This window comes from Nelumbo lutea, chromosome 1 (genome assembly GCF_056320005.1).
Source record: "Nelumbo lutea isolate HS-2025 chromosome 1, American lotus-T2T, whole genome shotgun sequence".
Classification (NCBI taxonomy): domain Eukaryota; kingdom Viridiplantae; phylum Streptophyta; class Magnoliopsida; order Proteales; family Nelumbonaceae; genus Nelumbo; species Nelumbo lutea.
The window spans coordinates 196,915,910-196,943,803 of record NC_142684.1 but is presented as its reverse complement, the minus strand read 5'-3'; the positions used below and the strand labels follow the sequence as shown (position 1 = coordinate 196,943,803).

The 27,894-nt window shown below is 40.5% G+C and overlaps 1 protein-coding gene across 1 annotated transcript in view; it reads left to right on the top strand.

Moving 5' to 3' along the window:
- Window positions 1-24,718, top strand: part of CPSF160 (cleavage and polyadenylation specificity factor 160) — a 112,932-nt gene extending 88,214 nt beyond the window's left edge. The window contains exons 24-26 of the mRNA XM_088962056.1: window positions 14,422-14,607; window positions 15,491-15,876; window positions 24,044-24,718. Of these exons, the coding sequence (XP_088818182.1) occupies window positions 14,422-14,607; window positions 15,491-15,876; window positions 24,044-24,158 (687 nt within the window). The 3' untranslated portion in view covers window positions 24,159-24,718. The remainder of the gene's footprint in view (window positions 1-14,421; window positions 14,608-15,490; window positions 15,877-24,043) is intronic.
- The last annotated feature ends 3,176 nt before the right edge of the window (window positions 24,719-27,894 follow it).

The following is a 27,894-nucleotide window of genomic DNA, read 5'->3' as shown; positions in this document are numbered from 1 at the left end:
TTGATAATTGAACATGGAACACCACTTGGAAAGCCCAATAGAGTGATCATCCTCATTTATCTTTGGACACATTGGATTGGAAGGGACTCACTGAGTATGGAGGTGCTATCGCTTCTTGAAGGTACCTATTTGTCCATCTCTAAATCTCTAAGGATCTCCATTGGAGAGGATCAATTTCTGTCTGGAGGGTACTTCAAGGCTTAGCCACTAAGTATAGTATTAGAGAGTAGGGGTGCAAGTTGAGTTGCCCAATTTAAAAATTTGGAACTATATCAGGCTCCTGATTGGGCCCATTCGAAGTTTAACAAATTCCCAACCCCATCTAATCCTATCTGCATATTAGAGAGGCATGCTGGCATGGTATTCGAACACCAGACATTATTCTTCATTCAGATGGGTTTTGAATGCGACTACGTAATGACAAGAGATGATTCGTGTTGGGGATCTTACATGTCAAGTTCATTTGATCAATCTAGTGAAAAATACTGACTTAATACTTTGTTTGTTCATTGATTTTTTTATATGTTCTCTTTCCCCTCTGATAGCCTAGCATTATTTGTTTGTTCGTAGATTTTGTGCATGATGCATAAGGGGGATGACCAAAATAGTTGGAGTCAAGGTTTAAAGTATTGATATAATATTGCCCTGCATTGGGTGTATCATATCGTATCTTTGGCTTACCAAAACACCTTTTTTAAAGGCTTTTCTAGAAACTTAGTTTTTTAAGTGTTAAATACCCCAAAACCACCCCCCTGTGAATATCAGAGTAAAAAAGTAAAAAGAAGGTGTTTATAGTATCGAAACACCCGACACACATATCTCGATACTTAATATCAGAGTAAAAAAGTAAAAAAAAGGTGTATTAGTATCGAAACACCCGACACACATATCTCGATACTTTGAACCTTTGTTGGAGTACTATATGACTGACATATACCAATGAGACTGAAAATAGAACTTTACAAGACCAGCATTGCAATATGGGACATAATGCCAGGCAGTAAGAAACAACATGTTCAGAAAATTAATGCAGTTGGTACTTTACAAAAATTAATATAGTTGAGACAAAGATTTGTGATGGATAAGTGGCAAGATTAGAATTCGAGTATCAGAAGTGCATTAAAGAGTACTTAGAAGTAGCTCCTATTAGTGATGAAATGTGTGTCAACTGAGATTGTTTGGTCATGTGCATAGATGAGCAATGACTGCACCAGTGAGAAGCCACTTGGTACAACTTCTCAGGGCTGGTTGGAGTAGGGGATTCTTAAAGGGCTCAATGGCTTTAATGGTAGGAGTGCAAAGGGCAAAGAAAGAAAAGAGAAAAATATTTAGAGAAAAAAAGGGAAAAAAAGAAGAAATAGAAAAGGAAAAGGAAATAAGGAAGAAAAAAGAAAAAAGAGAAGAAAAACAAAGCGAATGGACAATTTAAAAATTGTTTCTTGGAATATTAGGGTTTAAATTTGGGGCGTTGAAGAGTGGTTGCTGGGGGTTTTTTGAAGAGGTGGAAGCCTTAACAAAGATGAAGATTATGTTCAATGAAGTGATGAGGTTTTTGTGGGGGGAAGGGGACTATTTTTTTTTTTTCTTTTTCAAAGGTAAGATGGAAAATTTTATTAAAATGAAATAAAACAGATACAGATTGCTGGTTGTCAAGATGACACCCCATTACAATCAGACTTCCATAGTACCCATCTACAATCAAACAAACAGAAACACTTCATACAAGACTAAACTGATGCATATTGCAGGCTTGAATCTCAAGAACATCCCAGAAATTCTCTGTAAAATCTGAAAAACTGAAGTGCTCGAACTCTTCAAGGGAGAGAACCCAATCTTTGACAAGTTTGCCAATTAAAGCCACAAGCTCTTCAGTATTTCTTTCCTTTCCTTCAAGTTGACACACTGCAAAGGGGATACAGCTCCAAATTATTTTTGGTCTCTTTCCTCCTCTGAACTTTGGCCAGCTTGAGAAGAGTCCAGCTACTGAAGATGGTTGGAAAATGGAAGCCCCAAATAGGAAGAAATACAGTTTCCAGATGAAGTTTGCTAGTTGACAAGAGACAAATATGGAAAATAGTTTCTTCTTCAGATGTGCAAAGATAATAGTAACTGGCCATATTAAAGCCTCTGCTTTTCAGGTGATCCGTAGTAAGAACACTATCCATTGCAGCCAGCCAAGCAAAAGCTTCTACTCTTGGAGGAACTAGGTTTCCCCAGATCCCCCCAAGCTGATATGAAGATGTCTCATCCTTGATGAGAGCCATGTAGAAAGATTTCACTGTAAATTTTGCATTTCTGTACCCCTTCCACCACAGTCCATCTGCAGCTGTTAGAGAAATATTGGACTGTTCTAACTTTACCAATAAAAGGTGGATGCATTTGTCCACCTCTTGATCAAGCAGTAGCCTCCTGAACCTAGGACTCCAGGTCATCTTACCTTCTCTGACTTTGTAGTAATGGGTTACTGAGACCTGATGATCTTCACACAACTTCCCCACCCTACTCCATTCATCCTCCCAAAACCTCATTCTAGAACCATCACCCACTTTAACACTAACTGAGCCGCTGAAGTCCTGAATAAAGTTCATTATGCCTTTCATACACTCACCCCACAGGAATCTGATTCCTCCCTCGGTTCCCACCCAAATCTCACCACCCCGTCCTTCCCTACCACCACCCTTCTCCACAAGGACTCCCTTTCTTTTTCTAGTCTTGACCTCCATAACCATTTCCCCATGGGGGCTTTGTTAAAAGTCCTTGTTCTTCTGAACCCCAATCCCCCTAATGCTTTCGGCCTACACACCTTCTCAATCTTGAGTCTATGCACTCACTTGCCACCATCACCCCTTCTAAAATGCGTCTTCCCTCCACAAAGGCCATTTGAGTTTCCCCTACCACTTCATGAAGCACTTTTCTCAACCTAATTGGTAACACTGGCCAAGAATTTGTAAGGACTGCATATTAAGCTGATTGGCCTAAAGTCTTGGATGTTCACAACCCCAGCTTTCTTCTGTATTAGAGTAATGAAGGTTGCATTAGCTTTCCTTTCTACCAATATGATCTCGCAAAACTCCTTAATCATCTTCATAAAGTTGTCCTCCAAAAAGTGTCAACACTGTTTTATGATGTTAAAATTGAACCCATTGGGACCCGGAGCTTTGTCTCCATTTATCTTCTTTAAGGCCTCCCTTACTTCTCCTACCTCTTTGTCCCTTTCTAACTACCCCACTGCTGTCTCACTCAAGAATTTTTTATTCAACCTCTTCCAAAGAAATCCAACACCACTGCCTACCTGAATACAACTTTTTGTAAAATTCCACCACTAGTCTTTAAATATTTTCCCAATCCTCAGCCACTTCCTCCCTTACCCCTACCCTTGTAATTACATTTCTCCTCTTTCTCCCACAAGCATAAGCGTGGAAGAAGGCTGTATTTTTGTCTCTCTTTTTTAACCATAAAGCCCTTGATTTCTACCTCCAACTCACCTCTTCCCTCAGCAGCAATCTCTCTAACTCTCTTTCCAGCCCCTCCTCTATTCTAACCTCTCTTGGGTAAATTTCTTTCTCCTCCTGCAGCCACTCCAGCCTGGCCAGCTCCCCCAACACCTCTTTCTTTCTACTTTCTTCGCTCTCTAACTCTCCCCTTCTTCTTTCTTTCAATTCCTCTTTGAACAGCTGAAGTTTCCTCATCAGCTTTAACCTAGCTGATGCCTCTACCTGAAAACCTCTGCACTTTTCTTCTTTCCAAGCCGTAAAGTTATGTTGAAGAAGCCAAGTATTCTCAAATCTGAATGGTTTTGGGCCCAAAAAAAAACAAAAACTGCAAATTCTCTTAGAATGATAGGTTTGTGGTCCGATAATAGAATCTGTAGTGATTCCCGAACCAGAACTCCCAGTTGATCCACCCATTCACTAGAGAGCAAAAACCTATCCAACTGTCTCAGGGTTGCTGGATATTGGCCATTTGACCATGTAAATTTTCTCCTATTCAGAGGGAGATTTTGTAGCTCTTGCTCGTTGATGAAAGCCTCAAATCTTCTCATCCCCATGCTGACTCTCCTATCCCTCCCCCCTTTCATGTCACTCCTTCTAACAATGTTGAAATCACATCCCAAACACCACAGACCCTCCCAAAATTGCCTTACCCACCTTAGCTCCTCCCAGAAAGTCATCCTCTCCTCCTCTGTATATGGTCCATAGACATTCATCACTCCCCAAGAGCATTCCCCCTTAATCTCTTGCAAGCACATTGAGACAGAATGGTTTCCAATCCACTCCCCTACCTTAATGAAGACCCCTGAATGCCACAATATAACCAAACCTCCTACCAAACCCACCACATTCACCTCCAACCATTCTTCTCCGCCCCTTCCCCATATCTCATTCATCAGAGACATCAAATGATTCTAGTTTTGTTTCCTGCAAAAATACAATATCAGGCTTCTACTTATTAAATTTATCACTAGAAGCCTTCTATTTCTCTCCCTTAGCCCCCTAACATTCCAACTCAACACTTTCATCTTTGCCCCTCCTGACAACCCCTCCAACAACACTAGTAGTAGTCTTCTACAGTCGCTTGATCCCCCCCCCCTCGTTCCAATTCTTTTATTTTTTGCTTTCTTCTATTTTTCAGTCTCTCCCTTCTTTTTTTATTTATTTTTTTTCCAATTGTTCGAAGACAATTTTGGCAAAGCCTTCTCTCCCAAGAAAAACAATCCTATAGATTTGCCTACTTTAACTTCTCCTTCGACTAATTTACTCAGTTCCAGCTTCCTTTTTTTCAATTACCCCTTCACTTCCTTCCCCCTATGAATGGGAAGCAATTCCTGCAGAGGGCACAGCCGGGGGGCTGTTAATTGTTTGGGACTCGTGCTCTCACGCAGTTTAGGGGATCTTGAAGGGATCATTCTCAGTGTCAATACTGTTCCAATCTTTTGAAAATAATTTCAAATGGGTTATGACTGGGTGGTATGGGCTAACAGATGATAGGAGAAGGGGAACTGTGGGCTGAAATGGACGTGATCAGAGAGAGGTGGGATTTCCCTTGGGTGGTTGGGGGGGGGGGGGGGTTTAACACAGTCAGATTTTTTTCTCTTCTGAGAAGAGGGGTGGTAATAGTAGGTGCAGGGGTAGACAAGGTTCCTCACAGTTTTTGAGAAGATGGGAGCTAGTTTACTTACCTTTAATGCGGTCAAGATACACCTGGACAAACAATCAGGACTTTCAGATTTGAACATTTGTGGTTGGAAGAGGAAGGCTTCATGGATCATATTAGGTGGTAGGAGGAATGTACAGTAACTGGAACAGAGAGCCATGTGTTCTGTAAGAAACTCTCTTATGTGAAGTCTGAGCTGAAACAATGGAAGAGACAGGTTTTTAAAGGTTTAAAATGGAAAAAACATGATTTCCTTAGGAAAATAGTGGAGGTGGATAGGGTGGGGGAAGAGAGGAGTGTTACAGAAGAGAGCAAGGGAAAAATTGGATTTTCACAAATTGTTCTTCCAGTAAGAAATTAAGTGGAGGCAACGCTCCAGATGTTTGTGGTAAAACAGGGGGATAAAAGCACAGCTTTCTTCCATAAAATGGAAAATGGAAGAAGGAGAACTAACACTATTAAGAGGTTGGAGGAAGGGAGGAGGTGGAGGAGAAAAGCTGGATGGGCTGCCTTTTACGAGTCTTTCTCAACTAGAGGCCAGTCAATTGGAAGCAGAATTTTCAGAAGAGGGAGCTAGAGCTGCAATTGAAGAAATGGAAGGTGACAAAGCACCAGAACCAGATGGATTCACAATGGAATTTTTTAAAAGATGCTTGAGTTTCATAAAAAAGGATCTAATGTAAGTGTTCCAGGAGTTCCATCAGAATGGGGCGTTTGAAAGAAGCCTGAACTCTACCTTTTTGGCTTTGATTCCCAAGAAGAAAGGGGTGGTCGGTCTGACCAATAAGCCTGAACAGACCACATACCAATGGGGAAGAGTTATAGAGGCTAAATACGGTTCAAGGAACTGAAGTTGGGATCCAGGGGAATCAAATCTACCTTACGGATGTGCAGTTTGGAGGGGCGTATAGAAATCAGAAAAGGATTTTAGAAGGTCTGGTGCGACGATTGTATGGTGTTGGAGGTGTTTTCACAGGGTGGAGGGGCAGCTGTGTGGTCTCCCAGTGTTAGAAGGAACCTAAACAATTGGGAAGTGGAGCGATGGGAGTAAATGCAGATCCTGAATGCAGCAAGGATGAGTAGTACAAGGGGGGACAGGAGGATTTGCGCAAAGGAGAAATCAGGTATTTCCACAGCCAAATCCTTTTACATCAGCCTATGTAGTGATGAGGAATCTAATTTCCCCAAAAGACACTATATGGAGGACAGTGGCTCCTCTAAAAGTCTCTTTTTGTTTGTGGGTGACAGCTTTAGAGAGGTGCCTAACAGATGATAATCTGTCAAAGAGAGGATGGGTGAACCCAGCAGATGTGTTCTATGCGGTTACAATTCTGAGAAGCTAGAGCATCTCCTTCTGCATTGCAGATTCAGTTGCGAAATTTGGATGAAAGTTCTAAAGGTTTTTGGAGTTCAGTTCTGCCTCCCTAGGAATGTATTGGAAATGTTGCAGGGCAGGGGTCTGAGGGGTTTGTCGAGGAGAGGTAAGATTGTATGGAAGGTGTTGCCAGCGGAGGAAGTCTTAAAGAGCATTTGGGGAAGGTTATACTCTTGGGTGGCGACTCACAAGTTGTTTAAATATTGTCCTTACAGCTCTTTTTTGGAGCACAGATCTAGATCAAGACTGCAATCAGTCTTGACCCTAATAGATTTTAGGTTAAGAAAAGCAGAAGAAAAGTGAGAGGAAGGAGAAGGAAGAGAAGAGAAACAGGAGAACACAAGGGTTTGAAAGGAGGGACAGATTCTAACACATCTGCTGCTGCCACTCTCTTAATATTTATAGGTTATGTTCATTACATAGAGAGAAGGATAGATCTGCCCTTAGTACTTACATGACAAATAAAGTAAATAAAAACTGAAATAACAAACTGACCCAACTGACACTACTATGACTGAAACAAATAAATACACATGCTGTCCTACGAACACAGTGGGGACCACTGCTGTGGGGCCCACTGTTAGACAGTTTTGTGTGCCCTTAGCTTCAATCAAAATTGATGTACTTTATGAGTTTATTGTAAATGAATAAAAGTACATATTTGATTCATGTTCCCTTGGTATGTTTCTGTGTATTACCCTTAAACTGGACACTTATTGAGACTCGTGTTAGTTTTGAATGTTCACAGCCAGTGGGTCGGTCTGGGGAGACCTATCCTGACAAGGCTAACACTGTGGTGCCACCAAGTCGGTTGGGGTGGCTTGTCTCAGCTACCGGGGTGAGATCCTAGGCACATACAGTGTGGGATTAATTGAATCTTTGAACTGGACCAGATTTCCAGTATTGCCCTGGACCTTGGAGATTGATGGGCAAAACTGGAAAGTTACACCCGACCCCTAGACTCGATTATGATACTGCACTAGGTGTCGGATCGGGCTGTCTTTGATGTACCAATCAGTGAAATCCTTAGCGGGGGTCAAAACCTGGGTATGTTGGGACAATCCGAGAATTCATCTGAGTGGGTGATCATAGTGACATGATCAACCCCTTTGTCGGACAAAGGTAATGATCGGGGATGCACTCTCACTGTTGGAAACCAAGACTGCCGGCAACCGATTTCAACCGTTGAAATTTGTTTTGCAAAATATATTTTATATGAGATATAAAAGTATATATATTATGGTTTCTAAAATGTTTGCAAAAGGGTTTTAATTCCCGGGATCCATATAAGTGGAGAGTGCAACAATGTTCCTTGCAGCCGAGGGAGAGGTCCTCTCTTGTCGGGCAGTGTATGATCATTATGGGCTGAGAGGTTAAGTGTAAGACCATTGAGGATAATACCTGATGGGATAATCTTGCATCTGCCCACAGTCCCTGGGTGTTACAAGGTGGCTTGGCCCAGGGACCACTTAGGGTAAGTGTTGGGCCCATAGAGCCCATTTGATGGGTTTCAGGGGGTGCACTGTCTTGAACAGTGTATTCGACCAGGCCTTGTAACAAAGGCTGGGCTGAACCCATGTGGCTGATGTGTAGATCAATGCTTGGGTCCCACGCCATACAAGGAAGCCCAACTGGGCAGCAGTTAGGAAGGTTAAGTGAGCACATAAGCTTAATGGGCCTAAAGCCCATTTCGAACTGGGCTATTAATTTAGTTAATTAAAGGGGCGAATTCTGAGATGGATTAGCAGTTAGGATAGGGTCTTAATCCTATCCACTTAGAGAGTCCAGATCTGAATGTGATTCAGATCTAGAAACCTCCTAATAAGATTAGGATAAAGCTAATCTAATCTGCAGATAAGATAAGGGTTTATCCTTATCATTAGAAGAGAAGGCTGATCCAAATATGATTTGGATAAGCACCTCCTAATGGGATTAAGAGCTGATATTTTCAAGTTAACAAAAGGAAGGAGGGGGCGGCAGCCTAGAGAGAGAGACCAAGAAACACATCAGATCCTCTTTAGTGCTGAAATCAAGAAGAGAGAATTTTGCACCCTGCGAATACTCTCTTGCCGCCTCCCTGCTTTTGCCGCCCTGTTTGCCAGTTCGATCTCCAACTGTGGGAGAAGTCAAGATTGGATCTTGACATCAATTCTTTGAAAAAGGATTGAAAAGGAAGTTGTGCTCACGTTCCATCTTGTTGTTTCTTGCGAAGGACAGAGTTCTTGGGGAAGAACACTACTGATTCTGCTCCATCCTGCACTGCGCCATCTTCAGTGGGAGTAGTCTTTGGATCCTTCCTTGGGCGTGAACACCTTCGTTGGGAGATATTGCTTCTCCGTATCAGGTATCATTCTCTCCCATTCCTTTTGGTTCAGATCTGGTTCAGTTTAAGGTTCAAGATTTATCCTTGAAAATATGATTTTCTAAATAGGGAATGTGATTCCCAATTGAAGGGAGAGAAAAATTTTTGAAGTTCGCCCCTTATTCCGCAATCTTTGGGCGTCCATGTGATGGATCTCTCATCCCTTTCATCCTCAATTCTTACCTATGATGTAAATGGCTTTTCCCACAACTTTAACTTTTGTAGAAATTGATCTATGGTTGAGTCATCAACCCCTTTGTGTTGTTTCTTCCCAAGTCTTTTCAATCTCATCTTAAACAAGCAATAAGCCTTAGTCTCCTCAATTCTTACCTATGATGTAAATGGCTTCTCCCACAACTTTAACTTTTGTAGAAATTTAACTGAGCAGGAAATCACTAAAGGCAGAGACAATACCTGATCTGTCAAGGGAGGAGGATGGAAGAGAATTGGTCCTTAGACGGGCTAGGGCCCGGCTAAGTACCTCTACCTCATCGGCAGTTAAACCCAAGGACCCGGTTCGAGGGGAATTAGAAGTCTGTCCCATGGAAGAGGAAGTAACTGTAGATGTGTGTTTTGAACCATCATCACTTTGACCCATAGCCAAATTCACACTTGCAGATTGACCTTTCAGATGCTTCTTATCTTTCCTTAATGCAGCTGGCTTCAGATGCGGATGGAGAACCCAACATGTCTCTTTCACATGCCTTTCCCCTCCACAGTGGGTGCGCTTCAGATGTCTCTTGTCAGAGTACGTGTTTCCCTTTTGATTTGTAGAGATTAGGGTCGAATGCTCCACAGACTGTTCAGCTAGTTTTGTTTGAGTATGAACCTACATCTCTTTCCTTCTCACCTCTTCATTCCTCACAAGGTAGTAAACATGATGTAAGTCTGGCATTTTATCCATTCCTAGAATTTGGGATCTTCTGCTCTCATATATAGGATCTAGGCCAGCCAGAAACTTAAATGCTCTACCCTCTTCAATTTGTTTGTCATGCTTTTCTTTGTCTCCGGCACTCTCCCAATCAATGATAAGGTGGTGATCTAACTCTTCCCATAGCCCTTCTAGTGTAGCAAAATATGTTGCAACACTCATATTTCCTTGCCTCAAGGCAGTAATGTCTTGATTCAGTCTGTAAATTCTGGCATTATTCTTTTTCTGCCCATAGGTTTTAGAAACTTTTTCCCATATCTTGGCAGCCGTGGAGAAATGTTGAACAGTCCTGGCTACTCTTGGAGTCATTGAGGTAAGTAGCCAAGACATAACTGTAGCATTCTCCTTGCGCCAAGCTGCATATTTAGCATTCCCCACTTCTGGTTCCTTCTTCTGCCCGTCCAAGTAACCAGTGAGTTCTCGGGATGTGATGAAAAGCATGGCTAAGACAGACCATTCTCTGAAGTTGTACTCATCCAACAACACACTTGTGATCTGTAGGCTGTGCGGATTTGGATTCTCCAGATTGGAAGACCTCCCACAAGCCCTAACATCTCTAGAAGACACTTCCCCGAATATCGAAGACATCTTCACTTACTTGTAAATGTCAAGACTGTAACCGCAATGTATAGAGAACTGTTTCACACTTACGAACTTGCTGCACTGTAAACTCAGTCCTGAGAACCAGACACAGAGCTGAAACACTGCACATTGTGCCCAAATTACTGCTGTCACCGAGTACTACACTGCAACTTGCTGTGTTGGCTTCTACTGTGTGCTAAGCATTGCTATCGCAGGTTATAACCTCACCCACGAACAGTTCTAGGACTGCTAAGATCAGTCCTTTCGCCTAGATCTGTTCTACACGGATCTATCTTAGCTGAATGGCTATAGTCTGCTGTACAGTGTCTATTAGGGCATCAGCCTCTGGGTCTAACTCCCCTTGGGCCCTACAACCAAGGGAAACCCTAGATGTAGGTCTAGCTGTGTTCTACGACCAACCCTAGGGTTTCTTTGCAGCAACCAACAAGCAAGATGGGAGAGTTACCTACGAGTAGAAGAAGATGCGGCTGTTGTAACCAGTCGAAAGATCAGTGCTCTGATACCATGTTTGCTGAAATAGGGCAGTCGAATGAGAGAAGAAGAGGAAGAAGAACAACAAAAATGAAATGGGTGGCAGTAATTTTTTCGGCCAGCCCTAATCTATTATATATAAGGACATTACATAATGTTACATAAATGGACAAGACTGCCCCTGATTAGTGATGGGACACCTAGTCAAAATAAAAACTAAATAAGATTAGGCCCAATAACTAATGACTTAAGACCCAACAAAGATAAACATACAAACTAAGACAGCCGAACCAACAACTCGGATAGTGGTCATCTTGGCTACTGGGGCAAAGTTCTCCAAGTAGTCTATACCATTAGACTGGGTGAACCCCTTTGCGACCAGTCGGGCTTTGTACCTTTCAATAGAGCCATCGGCATTATGCTTCACGGTGAATACCCATCTACATCCAACCGGTTTCTTTCCTTTGGGTAGGTCAACCAGTGCCCTAGTATTATTCTTCAACAGGGCATCCATTTCGACTTGCATTGCATTTTTCCATTCTGGAACTGATAAGGCTTCTTGCACTGTTCTTGGAATAGGGACATTGGCAATGGAAGTGAGATAGGACCGGAAAGAGGGAGATAGGCGATCATAGGATAAGAACTGTGAGATGTTGTGAGCTGTAGATGTGGTGCAATGTTGTTTCCCTTTGCAGACGGCAATAGGGAGATCAATGTCATCCACAGGAGGGGAAGTGGCAACAGTGGAAGGTGTCTCAGTAGGCTCTGGATCTAGAGCCGTAGAAGGAATTGGAGTTGGCCGGGACTGCCGATGACTAGGATCAATCTGCCTGCATTGCTTGTGATAGACTCTCAACTCCTGATCCCTCTGACCACCCTCACCACTACAGCCTTCATCACCCAGGCTGGCTATGCAAGCACCGGGCGAACCAAGCTTCGAGCAAAGCAAGAAAGAAAGAAATCTCTAGAGGAGAGAGAAAAGATGGCGAGAATTGAAGAGAAAATCTGAAGTGTGTATTAACTGAAAACAATAGCAGTATTTATAATACATCCGGAAATCATAGAACAACTAGGAAAGAGCAACTAAGATATCAAAACATCTAATCTGGATAGGATCGAATGCTTCTTGATCTTGATAGGATCGGATTCTTTGCCATGATCTTCACCGTCCGGTCTCCATGCATGAATCTTGGGAGTCTTGGATTATCTTGATCTCTGGAATTCTTGATTATCTTGAATTCTTCCTTGACTTATCTCTTTCTTGGATCTTGACTTATCCTTATCCTAGGAGTTGTCGTCCCTAGGGTGATGTGGGCCTTGGGATGGGCCTCCATCAGAAATCAATCGGCAAGCACAGTACCAAGCAGTCTGTCAAGTTTTTTATCCCCTAGAAGAGCTCGAAGCCAAAAATAGGTTTGAAACCAGCTTAGAGAGCAATCTGAGATGTTGGAGTAGAATTAGGGTTTCAATCGTAGGTCTGAAATAAGTGCTCATCCGCACTTTCCAAAGAGTCCGTACAGTTAGGACCTATCGTAGGGTCAATATGAAACCCTAAAACTGATCACCTCTGAGAGAAGATAAAGAGGGTTCGGCCCAACGGTCAAACCCTAGATTAGAGAGAAAAACCTTAAAGCAGTTCGGCCTCTCCTTCTAGATAGGCCCAACCTATCTCGACTGATAGCAGTCTCTGGAAACTAAATAAAACTTACTCAAAGAATGCTGTTCACTGCCTTCCAGGGTTACCTGAACCCTAGCCTTCACTGCTTCTTCTTGATTACCAACTCTCTGCAAGCCGCGGCAAGTCCTCAACAGCTGTGAAACTCTCCTGGTAATCTCCAAGAATCAGCCGACGAATACTTCTTCATAAGCTTCCAGCCCTAGCTGATCCTCATGTGGTCGTCTGGACTAGATAGACATGAGAAGCCCTAGATAAGCTCTGATACCAAGTAGAAGATCAAGACTGCAATCAGTCTTGAATCCTAATAGATTTTAGGTTAAGAAAAGTAGAAGAAAAGTGAGAGGAAGGAGAAGGAAGAGAAGAGAAACAGGAGAACACAAGGGTTTGAAAGGAGGGACAGATTCTAACACATCTGCCGCCGCCACTTACATGACAAATAAAGTAAATAAAAACTGAAATAAATAACAACTGAAATAACAAACTGACCCCAACTGACACTACTATGACTGAAACAAATAATTACACATGCTGTCCTACGAACACAGTGGAGACCACTGCTGTGGGGCCCACATCAGTGTTCTCTACACACAGTAATCTTTTTGTCTGATGTTCATATAGTGCTTTTTTTGCAATGTACAAAGTGTTCTTCTGTCTTGCCCAGTGCCTCATTGGGCAAGGTTGTATCTCTTTTCAGTTTGCTTTAACGAAATACCTTACCTTTTCTCTCAAAAAAAGGAGTGCAAAGGGCAAAGGATATGAACTGCAATAAGCTGATTATGGAAGGTGACTTGAAGCTAGTGGTGGGATGGCTGCCAAAGGAAAAAAGTTGGATTCTGGAACTACAGTAGTGAAAGGAGGAAATTCAAGTGCCTGACACAAAACATAGATTGAGACTTACATGTGTTGAAAGAACTGCTAATGTTTTTGTTGGTATACTAGCTAAACAAGGGGTGGGAAGGAACCAATTGTGTTGGGCTCCAATTGTAACACTGCTAATATGCTGAGGAGAGTTACTTTTATCTCTTCTTTTGTACCTTGCTTTATTCATTAATGAAATTTGCACTTTTTGATCACAAAAAAAAAGTTTCTTGGTACAAGCAGAAGGCTCAAGAGGGCAAATGAAAAGACCTGAAAAACGTGGTCTGAAGTGGTAATAAATGATCCAAGGCCTTACAATTTGACAGAGAGCATTGATCTTAATAGAGCATAATGGCAGGACAGAATTGTGTGGCTGTCTGGCTGACTGCAAATAGTTGGGATTGAGTCTGAGTTGAATTTACAAGGGAGTCCCTTTGTTAGGTTGGGATTGCTTTGGTGTTTTTTGATTCTCCATGATCTTGTATATGTTGTCCTATATTAATATATATTTTTATTGTTACTGATTAAAGAAAAGTTACCTAACCGCTGCAGGTTTTTTTGGTAGGCAAAATTCTTACTTTGTAGTACTATACCTCACAACCAATATGGTGTTAGATAATTTCAGATGGACGATATGCATCCAAACTTGGAATTCGTGTGGTTAACAGTTGTGGCCACATTTTCTGCTATCAACTTTACATCTGTCAATAATAACTTGCCTTGGAATCAATCATTATTAAACAGTTACTCATACTTTTCTTCTAGGGTTAGTCAGACTCGGCCAACCAACTTAGGTTCATTGACTTTTGACCAGTTTATTAGAGTTGTAGTCATTGCGGTATGGAGATTGAATCATAGGCTGTTTGTTATGTGAGATTGCACTTTCTTTGTAGGTATATGTTTCAATATTGTGTCTCAAGGTCTTTGCATTTTCTTGACAACGTTAGAAGTGGATTATATCCTTACCATGCTGTTAAATATCGTTGCAGGTCAAGAATTTTATCCTCCTTGGTGACATTCACAAAAGCATTTACTTTCTCAGTTGGAAGGAACAAGGAGCTCAATTGAACTTACTGGCCAAAGATTTTGGCAATCTTGATTGTTTCGCAACAGAATTTTTGATTGACGGAACTACATTGAGTCTTGTTGTCTCAGATGATCAAAAGAATGTTCAGGTAGGCAGCTGCTTCTACACAGGCATTCTGTTCTTATGCTGGATTACAACTAGACTTCAGAAGTTTCTTTTTTATAGTTACAATGAGTTACTTCTTGATGTAACAGGGTCTGTCAAATAACAACTAGATACATTAGAGTGCTGGCTTAAATTTCCTCATTTTTTCTGTTTTCCTGGTGAAGTAAAAAACTGTATTAGTATTTCATATTTTCTTTAGAATATAATGCAAATCTGAGGTGGAGACTTAAGTGCCTGTTGGGGAGGGCTTTCACACAGCGGCTGGTAGAGTTACAAGGTAGGTCCCACATGGAACGTTGCGAAGCTTTGTTTGGTGAAAACCAGGAAAGTCAAAATTACGCTTACATATGAGCCAGGAAATCTACTTTCCAATGAAGCTATTTTTGGTAGCTTCTCCGAAGTGGTTCAATTAATGCAGTTCAATCAGCACTGGAACCCTCCTAAACAGGCTCTAAGTGGTTGAGAGCAAACAAGTAGCTGCTAGAACAAATGGAAATTGCCTACTTAAATGTGGGATTGCCTTTAGGAAACAAGAAATAAGCGTGAGTTATGCTTAAAAGACCATCTTAAAGAAGTGCCTTAAATTATACATTTTAGAGATTTAAGATAATATCCTGTGTTGCTCATTTATTTTTATAAATCTCATCTTTTAAGTATAACAAGTACTAGGAGCCCATGAAAGCTTTCAAGTAGCATACTTTACATATTATAAATCTTCGTAATTTAGAATCATTCGCAACTTATATTAGATGGATTTATTTTTTTACCCAATCCTTGAATGGCTTGCAGATTTTTCTATACAGTGATTTTTACATGAATTTATTGCTCAGGAGTATCATTTTCTAACATTTTTAATATGCACACAGATCTTCTATTATGCACCAAAAATGTCAGAGAGTTGGAAGGGGCATAAACTTTTATCGAGGGCTGAATTCCATGTTGGTGCTCATGTGACGAAGTTCTTGCGGTTGCAAATGCTCCCTACTTCCTCTGACCGGACCACTGCTGCTCCAAGTTCAGACAAAACCAATCGGTTTGCTCTATTGTTTGGTACACTTGATGGTAGCATTGGCTGTATCGCACCACTTGATGAGCTCACATTCCGACGGCTTCAAACTCTACAGAGGAAGCTTATTGATGCTGTTCCCCATGTAGCTGGCCTAAATCCCCGAGCTTTCCGACAGTTCCATTCAAATGGAAAGGCTCATCGACCTGGCCCTGAGAATATAGTTGACTGTGAGCTGCTTTGCCAGTAAGTTTCACATATTCCATTTTAAATATTTCTAAGTATATGTAGTTCCTTTAGTTCATGGACTGATGTCACCAAAGTGAATGTCTGAAAATGTATGGTTAAAGCATTAGTGCCCATTACCTACGCGGGTGGTATGTATGTATGTGTGTGTGTGTATAGTGGTGGCAAATAACTAATTAATTAATTATGCTCCTTTTATATATTAATACGAATGTCTGCAAGCTATTTTGGGCCAATGGGTGCTTATAAAGCAAAAAATTAGGGCTCTTAACCCTTGTGTGTATATCAATGTTGCCAAAATCTTACAATTCATGATTTGGGTCATGAATCCCAAGGGTTTCAATTTGAATCTTATATCTGAATCCTTTTCTGCAAAAAAATCTTGCGAATTTTGTTTGAATCCTACAATTTGATTCATAAATCTTATGATTTGAATGATTTCTTAATTTATTGTGATTCAAATAAATTCAATTTAGAATTAGTTTTCTAATTTGTCATTTTTTTTTGTTTTTTATCAATAACAAAAGCAAATACATTCAATATTAAGAAAATTAGTGCGAGTTGTTTGCTGAAATAGGGCTGTCGAATGAGAGAAGAGGAGGAAGAAGAAGAAGAAGATATGAGATGGGCGGCAGAATAATCCTCAGCCAACCCTAATCTATTATATATAAGAACATTACATAATGTTACATAAATGGACAAGATTGCCCCTGATTAGTGATGGGACACCTAGTCAAAATAAACACTAAATAAGATTAGGCCCAGTAACTAAGGCCCAATAACTAATGACTTAAGACCCAACAAAGATAAACATACAAATTAAGACAGCCGAACCAACACTCCCCCTCAAGCTAAGCATGGATGTCAATCATGTTTAGCTTGCCAAGTAAGTCAACGAATTTCACTGGAGCTAGTCCTTTAGTCAGAACATCTGCAATCTGCATCTCGGAGGGAGTATAAGGAATGCAGAGTTCTCCTGAGACAATTCTTTCTCTAACAAAGTGACGGTCTATCTCAATATGTTTTGTTCTATCATGTTGCACTGGGTTATTTGCAATGTTGATGGCTGCCTTGTTGTCACAGTACAACTTGAGAGGACACTCAATCTTTATAGTTCACCAAGTAGGATCTTAAGCCATAAAAGTTTAGCAACACCATGAGCCATAGCTCGGTATTCGGCCTCTGCACTAGATCTAGCAACCACATTCTGTTTTTTACTCCTCCATGTAATTAAATTTCCTCCAACAAAGGTGCAGTACCCAGAAGTAGACTTCCTGTCCCCAACAGAGCCAGCCCAATCTGCATCAGTATATCCTTCAACTTCAATTTTATTGTTTTTCCTGAACAGAATTCCTTTCCTCGGGCAAGACTTCAAATATTTGAGGATCCTTTCCACAACTTTCATGTGAGGGATTTTAGGAGTGTGCATGAACTGACTGACAACATGTACAGCATAAGCAATGTCAGGGTGAGGGACAGGTAAATCAACTTCCCCACCAGCTTTTGGTATCTTTCCTTATCAAGGTAGTCCTCTCCTATTGACTCCTGTAGACCATGATTTTGTTCTATTGGAGTATCTGCTGGCCTACACCCCATCATGCTTGTCTCTTGAAGAAGATCAATGATGTATTTCCGCTGACATATATAGATGCCCTCTTTGGACTTTGCAACTTCAATCCCAAGAAAGTATCTCAGTTGGCCCAGGTCTTTGATCTCAAATTCGGCAACCAAAACCTCCTTTAGTCTTTTAATCTCTTTCTGATCATCCTCTGTAATTACCATATCATCCACATAGACAATAAGTGCCGTAAGTTTTCCATTTCTCTTCCTTATGAATATGGTATGATCTGCCCCACTTTGAGTGTAACCCCCTTTCTTAATGACCCCACATAGATTCTCAAACCAAGCTCGAGGGGACTGCTTAAGGCCGTATAGGGCTTTTCTCAGTCTACATACCTTCTTGCCAAAACCATAACCTGGTGGAGGATCCATGAACACCTCTTCATGCAAGTCGCCATTCAAGAAAGCATTCTTCACGTCCAATTGATGTAGCTCCCATGAGAAATTTGCAGCTAATGATAATAGAACTCGGATTGTGTTGAGTTTTGCCATCGGAGCAAAGGTTTCTTTGTAGTCAATCCCTTCTTTTTGAGTAAACCCTTTTGCTACCAGTCTAGCCTTGTACCTCTCAATGGACCCGTCCTCCCTATGCTTCACAGTGAACACCCACTTGCATCCAACAGTGCCTTTCCCTTCTGGTAGATCCACTGATTTCCAAGTCCTTGCTTTCATTAAGGCCTTCATTTCTTCATCCATAGCCTCTTTCCATTTTGGGTCAGATAATGCCTCAGAATACCTGGTAGGAACATGCACAGAAGAGAAAGCAGACACAAAAGAACAATAACGAGCAGACAAATGTGAGTAAGACACAAAATCAGCAATGGGGTGTCTGATAGTACAAGAACGAGTAGACTTACGAAGGGCAATAGGAAGATCCAAGTCAGAGGAACTGATAGGATTACCTTGAGTTTTTGAGACAGGTTGATCCGAGTCCAATTGGTTGCTGTCATGAGTTAGAGGACCCTTCTTCCTTCTGTTGTAGGTGATTCTGATTTCTCTTTGCAACCTGCTGGAGTCTTTAGTAATATTTGCAACATCACTAGTAGTAGTTGGTACAATGGGAGCCTCACTAGATTCATCTGGGATGCCACAACTAGGTGGATCAGGAGGAGAAGATGGAAGGTCTGAGGTCGAGAGAGGTACAAAGAATGGGGAAACAGAAGAATCCTCTTCTATCCCACTAGTCTCCCCCTGAAGAGAATTCTAGGAAGAATGAAAATAGGACTGAGACTCAAAGAATACCACATCCTTTGTGACATTTTTTCTTGGTGACTGGATCATAACACTTGTATCCCTTCTGAGTAGGGGAGTACCCCAAAAAGATTCCCTTTGTAGCCCTAGGATCCAATTTGGTCTTCTACGGATCCTTGACATGTATAAAGCATACACAACCAAAGACTCTCGGTGGAAGAGAAAAGTCAGGAAGATGGGGGCAAAGAACAGAGAAAGGAGTTTTCATCCCCAATACCTTGGATGGCATTCGATTTATCAGATATGATGCAGTAAGGATTGCTTGAGACCAATAGTTTTTTGGAACTTTGTGCTGAAATAGTAAGGCTCGAGCAGTCTCCAATAGGTGCTTATTCTTGCGCTTAGCAACCCCATTCTGTTGGGGGGTACTAGCACAAGATGACTGATGAATCATTACAGCATCCTCCATAAACAGATTCAAGGACCTTTCAAAGTATTCTACAGCATTATCTGACCTGAATTGTTTGACCTTCGTACCAAATTGTGTTTCAATCATTTTGCAAAATGTCATGGTTACCCGTAGCACTTTTTCTCGTGCTTTTAATAAGTAGATCCATGTGCATCGAGAATAGTGATCAATAAAACTAATAAAGTATCGAAAGCCATCAACAGAAATAATGGGAGAGGGGCCCCAAACATTAGAGTGGACAAAATCAAAAGAAGCTCGAATTTCATTACTCGAAGTTGAATAAACAGTTATACATTGCTTTGATAGTTGACAGACTTCACAAACTAACTCTCGACTTGAAACACCTTTGAATAATTCTGGAAACAACACTTCCAATGATGAAAAAGGTAAATAACCTAGCCTAGCATGCCATAGATGTAACCTAGCTATTGACTCCACATTGGACTGACTACAAGTAGCAGATGTTTGCAAGGCCGAACTGATGTCTACATCAAGGTAGTAGAGACCTCCACACTCATGACCACTCCTAATCGTTCTCTTCGTCAATCTGTCCTGAAAGACACGATGAGTGGGAAAAAAGGTAATGCTACAATTTAAATTTTTGGTAAGCTTTGAAACAGATAAGAGATTTGAAGAAAGATTGGGAACATGCAAGACAGATTTGAGTGAGAGGTCCTTGCTTAGGTCAACCACTCCTTTCCCAGAGATGGTACAGAGAGAACCATCAGCAGCCCTCATTTTATCTTGGCCAGACATTAAATGATGGGAAGAAAATAGAGAAGACATGTGTGTCATGTGGTCAGTTGCATTAGAATCAATAATCCAAGAGGCAGGATCAATAGTACTAGTTGCAGTAAAGGCAGAGACAATACCTGATCTGGCAAGGGAGGAGGATGGAAGAGAATTGGTCCTTAGACGGGCTAGGGCCCGGCTAAGTACCTCTACCTCATCGGCAGTAAAACCCAAGGACCCAGTTCGAGGGTAATTAGTAGTCAGTCCCATAGAAGAGGAAGGAACTGTAGATGAGTGTTTTGAACCATCATCACTTTGACCCGTAGCTAGATTCACACTTGCAGATTTACCCTTCAGATGCTTCTTATCATTCCTCAATGCAGCTGGCTTCAGATGTGGATGGAGAACCCAACAGGTCTCTTTCACATGCCTTTCCTCTCCACAGTGGGTGCGCTTCAGATGTCTCTTGTCAGAGTGCTTGTTTCCCCTTTGATTTGTAGAGATTAGGGCCGAATGTTCCACAGACTGTTCAGCTAGTTTTGTTTGAGTATCAACCTACATCTCTTTTTTTCTCACCTCTTCATTCCTCACAAGGTAGTAAACATGATGTAAGTCTGGCATTTCATCCCTTCCCAGAATTTGGGACCTTATGCTCTCATATATAGGATCTAGGCCAGCCAGAAACTTAAATGCTCTACACTTCAATTTGTTTGTCATGCTTTTCCTTGTCTCCGGCACTCTCCCAATCAATAATAAGGTGGTGATCTAACTCTTCCCATAGCCCTTCTAGTGTAGCAAAATATGTTGCAATACTCATATTTCCTTGCCTCAAGGCAGTAATGTCTTGATTCAGTCTGTAAATTTTGGCATTATTCTTTTTCTGCCCATAGGTTTTAGAAACTTTTTCCCATATCTTGGCAGCCGTGGAGAAATGTTGAACAGTCCTGGCTACTCTTGGAGTCATTGAGGTAAGTAGCCAAGACATAACTGTAGCATTCTCCTTGCGCCAAGCTACATATTCAGCATTCCCCACTTCTGGTTCCTTCTTCTGCCCGTCCAAGTAACCAGTGAGTTCTCGGGATGTGATGAAAAGCATAGCTAAGACAGACCATTCTCTGAAATTGTACTCATCCAACAACACACTTGTGATTTGTAGGCTGTGCAGATTTGGATTCTCCAGATTATGAGACCTCCCACAAACCTAACATCTCTAGAAGACATTTCCCCAGATAGGGAAGACATCTTCACTTACTCGTATATGTCAAGACTGTAAACGCAATATATAGTGAACTGTTTCACACTTACGGAACTTGCTGCACTGTAAACTCAGTCCTGAGAACCCAACACAGAGCTGAAACACCGAGTACTACACTGCACACTGTGCCCTAATTACTACTGTCACAGATTATACTCTGTTGTGCTACCTTCTGCTGTGTTCTAATTACTGTTGCCGCAGCCTGCAGCTTGCTGTGTTGGCTTCTACTGTGTGCTAAGTACTGCTATCGCAGGTTATAACCTCACCCACGAACAGTTCTAGGACTGCTGAGATTAGTCCTTCTGCCTAGATCTGTTCTACACAGAACAGATCTATCTTAGCCGAATGGCTACTGCTGTACAGTGTCTATTAGGGCATCAGCCTCTGGGTCATTCTCCCATTGGGCCGTACAACCAAGGGAAACCCTAGATGTAGGTCTAGCTGTGTTCTATGACCAACCCTAGGGTTTCTTTGCAGCAACCAAAAAAAAAAGATGAGAGTTAACTGCGAGTAGAAGAAGTGGCGGCTGCTGTAACCAGTCGAAAGATTAGTGCTCTGATACCATGTTTGCTGAAATAGGGCTGTCGAATGAGAGAAGAGGAGGAAGAAGAAGAAGAAGATATGAGATGGGCAGCAGAATAATCCTCAGCCAGCCCTAATCTATTATATATAAGAACATTACATGATGTTACATAAATAGACAAGAATGCCCCTGATTAGTGATGGGACACCTAGTCAAAATAAACACTAAATAAGATTAGGCCCAGTAACTAAGGTCCAATAACTAATGACTTAAGACCCAACAAAGATAAACATACAAATTAAGACAGCCAAACCAACACTAGTAAAGAGAAAGAAGGGGGAAGGGATAAACTCTCTTAACCCCTTCCCAAATAAAAATTGGACCACAACCTAGAATAAACTCTCTCTCACCCGTTGTTTTGCAAGTGTATCAGCAAAGGCCTTTACATTCAATTGTCATTGCATTCTTCAGCCCTTAAAGAGTCCCCAACTTCTATTGGACCCAAGAAGAATGCAATGACAATTCCTTCATACCTGAACACTCCTCCAATGCCAGACGGGCCGGGGTTGCCTTCACTACTACCATCAAAGTTGAGCTTGACAGAACCTCTAGGGGGTGGGAACCATATAAGTTTGACCACGACCCTAAAGGGGGAAGAACCAACAAATCTCTCTCCAATTTCTCAGCATTTCAGCCCCAGAAACATCCTTGAATAGCTCTGACAACTTCACCCAGTGGATCACCTTGATGAAAATAGCTTCAGTAACAGCTTCTTTGCTTCATTCTTTACCAAGAAATATTTGCTGGTTCCTTTCTTCCCAAATCATCCAACACACCACTGCCCTTGTGCACCTCCAAACCAATCTTCCCCTCTTCTTTGGTCAACTTACGAAAGTAGGAGTGAACAAGCTTTGTACATTAGACAGAGAGTTCCACCTGCACCCTAACAAAGAAATAAACCTTTCCCAAATTGAAGAAGAATAAGGGCAAGCGATTAGTAAGTGATAGCAATTCTCACCACTAACTTCGCAGAAAGGGCACAAGTGGGGGGAGAGTCACCAATTAAACCCTTTTTCTTTGCAGTAGCTCGCAAGTATTAATTCTTTCTAGAATGATTTTCCAACACAAACCACCCACCAAGGAGGTATAGGTGAACTCTAAATCTCCTTAAAGGGCAAGGCCCCTCATTTTCAATCGATCGGATAAGGAATCAGAAAAAGCATTTACAGGTGAAAGAACCGGATGGTGATGGGGTCTAGATTCTCCTATCCCTTTTTACATACATCTAAACATACCCCTTCCAAGCTTTGTAACAGACTTATGACACTATTAACTTAATGATCATGAAGCCCTCTTCTGAGACCCAAATCCCAAATTTTTGTCATTTTTTTGTTTATATTTAGTTTTGTCAAGGGAGACTTGTTTTAAAGCCCTTACTAGAAAATGATTTATTACATTATTTAAGAGCATCATTGAGTTTATTCTGCATCATATATAGGTTAAAGAGCCATTGTATGTGAATTTATTTGATTTTCAAGTCAAATTTGATTATAACATCTTATGCTTCTATTGCATAAGTGGTAAATTCTATTGTTTTAGGTACATATATGGTAAATATGGATTAAAAATAGGCTTAAATCACTTTTTGTATATATTTAGCCTTTTAGTGTATCTATATTTATTTATTTTTGACAAGTTTATAAAAATAGAAATAATCCTACGATTTATGATACGATTCACAATTCGATTCGATTTAATTTTCTCTACGATTACGATTTTCAAAGCATTGGTGTATATGCGTATTTTCCTTTGAACTAGGGAGAATATTCAAAAATATTATCTTTCTTCCAACCATGTAAAGTGTCATTTAACCAATGCTGGTTTAATTTGTTTATAATTAACATGCAATTACATAATGTGTGTATGGTTACATACTTGTATTATAAAATATAAATGTATTTATCTATTCATTTTTGTTGCCTGGCCACCTTGTAATTACATAATAGATAATAGTTATGAAATAGCTGGAACACAGAACGCTCACTGAAAATATTTTTATGTTGGGTATCTCTTGCATCATACACCTAATGGAGGATTAATCCTGGTTTTTCTTCCAAGTGAGTTCTGAAACTTAAAATATATCCTGACATCGCAATATATTGATGATGTAAGATGAGAGGATAAATCATTAGAAAGGAAATTTTCTGCACATGGCCTTTGAAAAGTCCAAAAAGGAAAAGAGAACTATTTTTTGTACCTTCTGACAATAAGATGACCCTTTAGACTTGCAGACTTTCAGACAAGCACGCTGTTGAATTTTAAGATCCGATTTTTGTTTTCCCTTCCAACTAACATTTTTATTTTGATGTTTTTGCAGTTATGAGATGCTGCAATTAGAGGAACAACTTGACGTTGCTCACCAAATTGGAACTACCCGTGAGCAAATTTTGTCAAACTTGAATGACCTCTCTCTTGGCACAAGCTTCCTCTGATAATGGCCTGGTGTTATCAACCCATCAGAGTTTCCTTCGAAGAATTACAAGCTATGAGCAATGGAATCTACAGAGTTTTCAAGTTGGCTTACACTTGAATCTGAAACATATCAATCGTGACTTGGAAGGAACCTCAGACTACAATGGTTGTGCGGTGGTAATGGCTAGCTGTTACTGGTGGAGATGACCTCATCCTAATTTCAGCCAATTTTGTAGTTTATTTTGGTTTAGTCAGCCAAAGAGCAGTTGTCAAGGTTCAACCATTGGATAAGGCATGAATGGGTATCTAACAGGTGAACTGTTAGTACCCTAATTCGATCTTTAATCAATTTCAATGGTTTTGAACCAGAAATCCCAAGCCAATAGAAAAGTGGAGCGACTGAAGGGCGTTGTTTTGGGCCATGAGTTGTTCACAAGCTATAAAATGGAAAACCACTTTTTAAGAATCGCCAAATGCATTGGCTACTGTTCTAGCTTGTTCCTCTTAGGGATACTGGTCGTGGAAAATATAAAGTTATGTTAACCTTCTATAAAAGAAAAGGGAGACTTGTTGATAAAAATCAACTTATACATGCCTTGTTGGCCTGCACCACATGACATAAACAGGACCTCTGTCGTTGCACCCTTTAGAGCTTTTAATAGCTCACTCAAAAAAAATTATAATACCAAAGTTGCCCCTAACAGTGGGCAAATCATTTCCTCTCTTTTCATCATCCCCGAATGAACCAGAGTGGAAAAGCATTTCATTTCTTTTCAAATAACGGCACATAAATTTCTCCCAAGAAAAAGAGCAAGGGAGAGAGAGAGAGAGAGAGAGAGAGAGAAACCCTAAAACAACTTTTTATCTTCAAAACCTAAAACCAAATTGAAACACAATGTGCACAGGGAAAGGACTATAAATTTTTTTTCAAATATGTAGAGAGCATTAATGTGGTCCCCACCTTGTTTATGTTTATTTATGTTTAGTTTCAGCCAGTAATTATTTTTCAGTTGGTAGTTATTGGTAGTTTTTTTCTCTTTTCATTGCTTGTGTAAACAGTAGGGGTAATTCAGACTTTTCTCCTATTTTTTAATTGTTAATATAAATTGTTGTTGGGCGACGATCATAGACCCACAATTCTGTTGACTTCTCTTCGTCTTCTTCTTTTCTTCTCCTATTTTCGAACTACTATTCTTATTTTGTACATTATATCTAGGACTGATTGCAGCCCTACTCTAGAACTTGGTATTAGAGCCAAACTAGGGCTTCTCATGTTAGTCTAATCAGGTTGATTACATGAGAACTTCCTACGGTTGGAAGTTCCATTTGAAAGAATATCATTAGTTGATTCTTAGAGGTTGGGGTTGGAAGTTCCATTTGAAAGAATATCATTAGTTGATTCTTGGAGGTTCGGGTTGGAAATTCCATTTGAAAGAATATCATTAGTTGATTCTTGGAGGTTGATGGTAGTGTGTGGCTACTACTCAAGGGACTGTAGAGCCTTAGAGAGATCCAGTGATCAAGAAGAATTAGAAGAAGGGTTGAATCCTCCAGATTAGGGTTCAGACATTAGTTTAAAGGTGGCAGTTAGACGTTTTTTTAAGTGAGTTGATTTTCTTTTGAGATCGATTTGAAAAGTTTTTGAGAGGTGTGATTGGGAAATCTCCTCTTTTCTCTCGAGTTTTAGGGTTTTAATCCCATGACTGATCGTAGATCAAGAGAAAACCCTAAAACTCAAGACTTGTTAATTCTAGGGTAGTAGTTGGACTTGTTTCCCATTCCAGACTAAGTGATTTAGTTTTCTGGAAATCTAGTAGAGCTGTTCTAATATTTTTGGGTAGTAGTTGAACCTAATTCACCCTCCTAGGTCGGCTGTTAACAATTTTTGGGTGCAGTTTCACTTATCTCAGTGTTAGAAAGGGTGTTTTTTTACTAATATCTTAACAAGAATGGAGTTTAAGAATCAAAGGAAAGGTGTTTGGGGGGCTGGTGGTTCTAGTAACATGTCTGAGAATACTTTTCAGATTACAACTGTTACGTTTGACGGATCAAATTACTTGGAATGAGCCTAATTAGCTTTGATGGCCATTGGGGTAGAGGAAAACTGAACTATTTGTTGGGGGATGCGAATGAACCAATTAAGGAGGATCCAACCTATGCTAAATGGGTTCGAGAGAATTATTTGGTTATGACATAGTTGTGCAATTCCATGCAATATCATATCAATTGAAATAATTTGTGGGAAAAAACAACTATGAAAATTTGAGACATCATGAAAGAAACCTATTCCCAAGCTCTTAATGCAACTAGAGCCTATGAGTTGAAATGTTAAGTGAACAACCTTAAGCAAGGAGAAACCAATCTCAATTTACTTTTCAACCTTGAAGTCCCTGTGGCATGAAATTGACCACCTAGAGGCAATTGAATGGGAAAGTTAGAATGATGCACAAACTTACAGAAAGCAAGTTGAAACTAATAGGGTGTTTGAATTTCTGTCTGGTCTGAATTCTGAATATAATATTGTGAGACGACAATTTTTCACGAGAGAATGTGTAACCTTATCACAAGCCTACTCTTTAGTGCACAGTGAAGAAAGTAGGAGAAAAGTTATGCCACAGCATCAACCTTTTGAATAAGCATTGGCAGTAGTCAAACCAAAGTTTGGGGGTGATAAGGAGAAGATATGAAAAAGGAAGATAAGAGAGAGCTAATATGTGAATATTTCCAAAAACCAAAGCATACTAAAGACACCTATTAGAAGTTATATTCTCATCTAGTTCTAGCAAAGCTCAGAAACGAAAGGGGAAATGCTAATGTAGCTATTACTATTGATGGAGCATCCTCATCGAGCACAAGAGCTACATCCCCAGACACTTTAGCTATTGTCTGGGTTGCTCTGATTTAGTTGGAAAGTAATGTTGGCAATTCAGCATCGTTGTCTCGGCCATTAGTCACAGCTTCTGCTACTTCCATTTCAGTTTTTGCTCATTCAGGTACACGGGCCTTAACTTATAATGCCTCAGCCCCAGGTAACACCGAACCTTGTTAGGTAATAGATTCAGGTGCATCTGATCACATGATTGGCTTGCCTTCACTGTTACTACCTATCACTTATCTTCTAGTAGAGACAAAGTGTTTATTGCTAATGGCTCTCTTGTTCCCATTTCTGGTAAGGGAGACACCAATTTGTTTAATGTCATTTCTTTGTCTTCAGTTTTGCATGTTCCTAAACTTAGTACTGATTTGTTTTCTGTCAGTAGTATCACTAAAACTCAAAATTGTTCAGTAATTTTTTTCTTGATCAATGTGTTTTTTATGATTTGGAGACAATGAAGGTGATTGGGATTGGTTGTAAGACAAATGAAATCTACCTACTTTGAGGGAATTCACATGGGAAGAGAGTGAAGTTGGGAGATCTTTTGTTTCTCAGACTATTGGTCATGTTATGCTTTGGCATAACTGGTTAGGTCATTTATCTTTTAGGTCTTTGAAAAGTTTATTTCCTACTTTGTTTGAGCCAGTCCAGATGTCTAATTTGAAATGTAAAAGTTGTGAACCTGCAAAGCATTGTAGAATAACCTATTCCTTGAGTAATAAAAGTAATATTCCTTTTGAAATTGTGCATACTGATATTTGAGAACCTTATTATATCACTACTATGGCGGTACAAATATTTCTTGTTGTTTGTTGATTACTATATTCGCTTTTCATGGGTTTACCTTATGCGTTCTTGAAATGAGGTTCATACTTTAACCC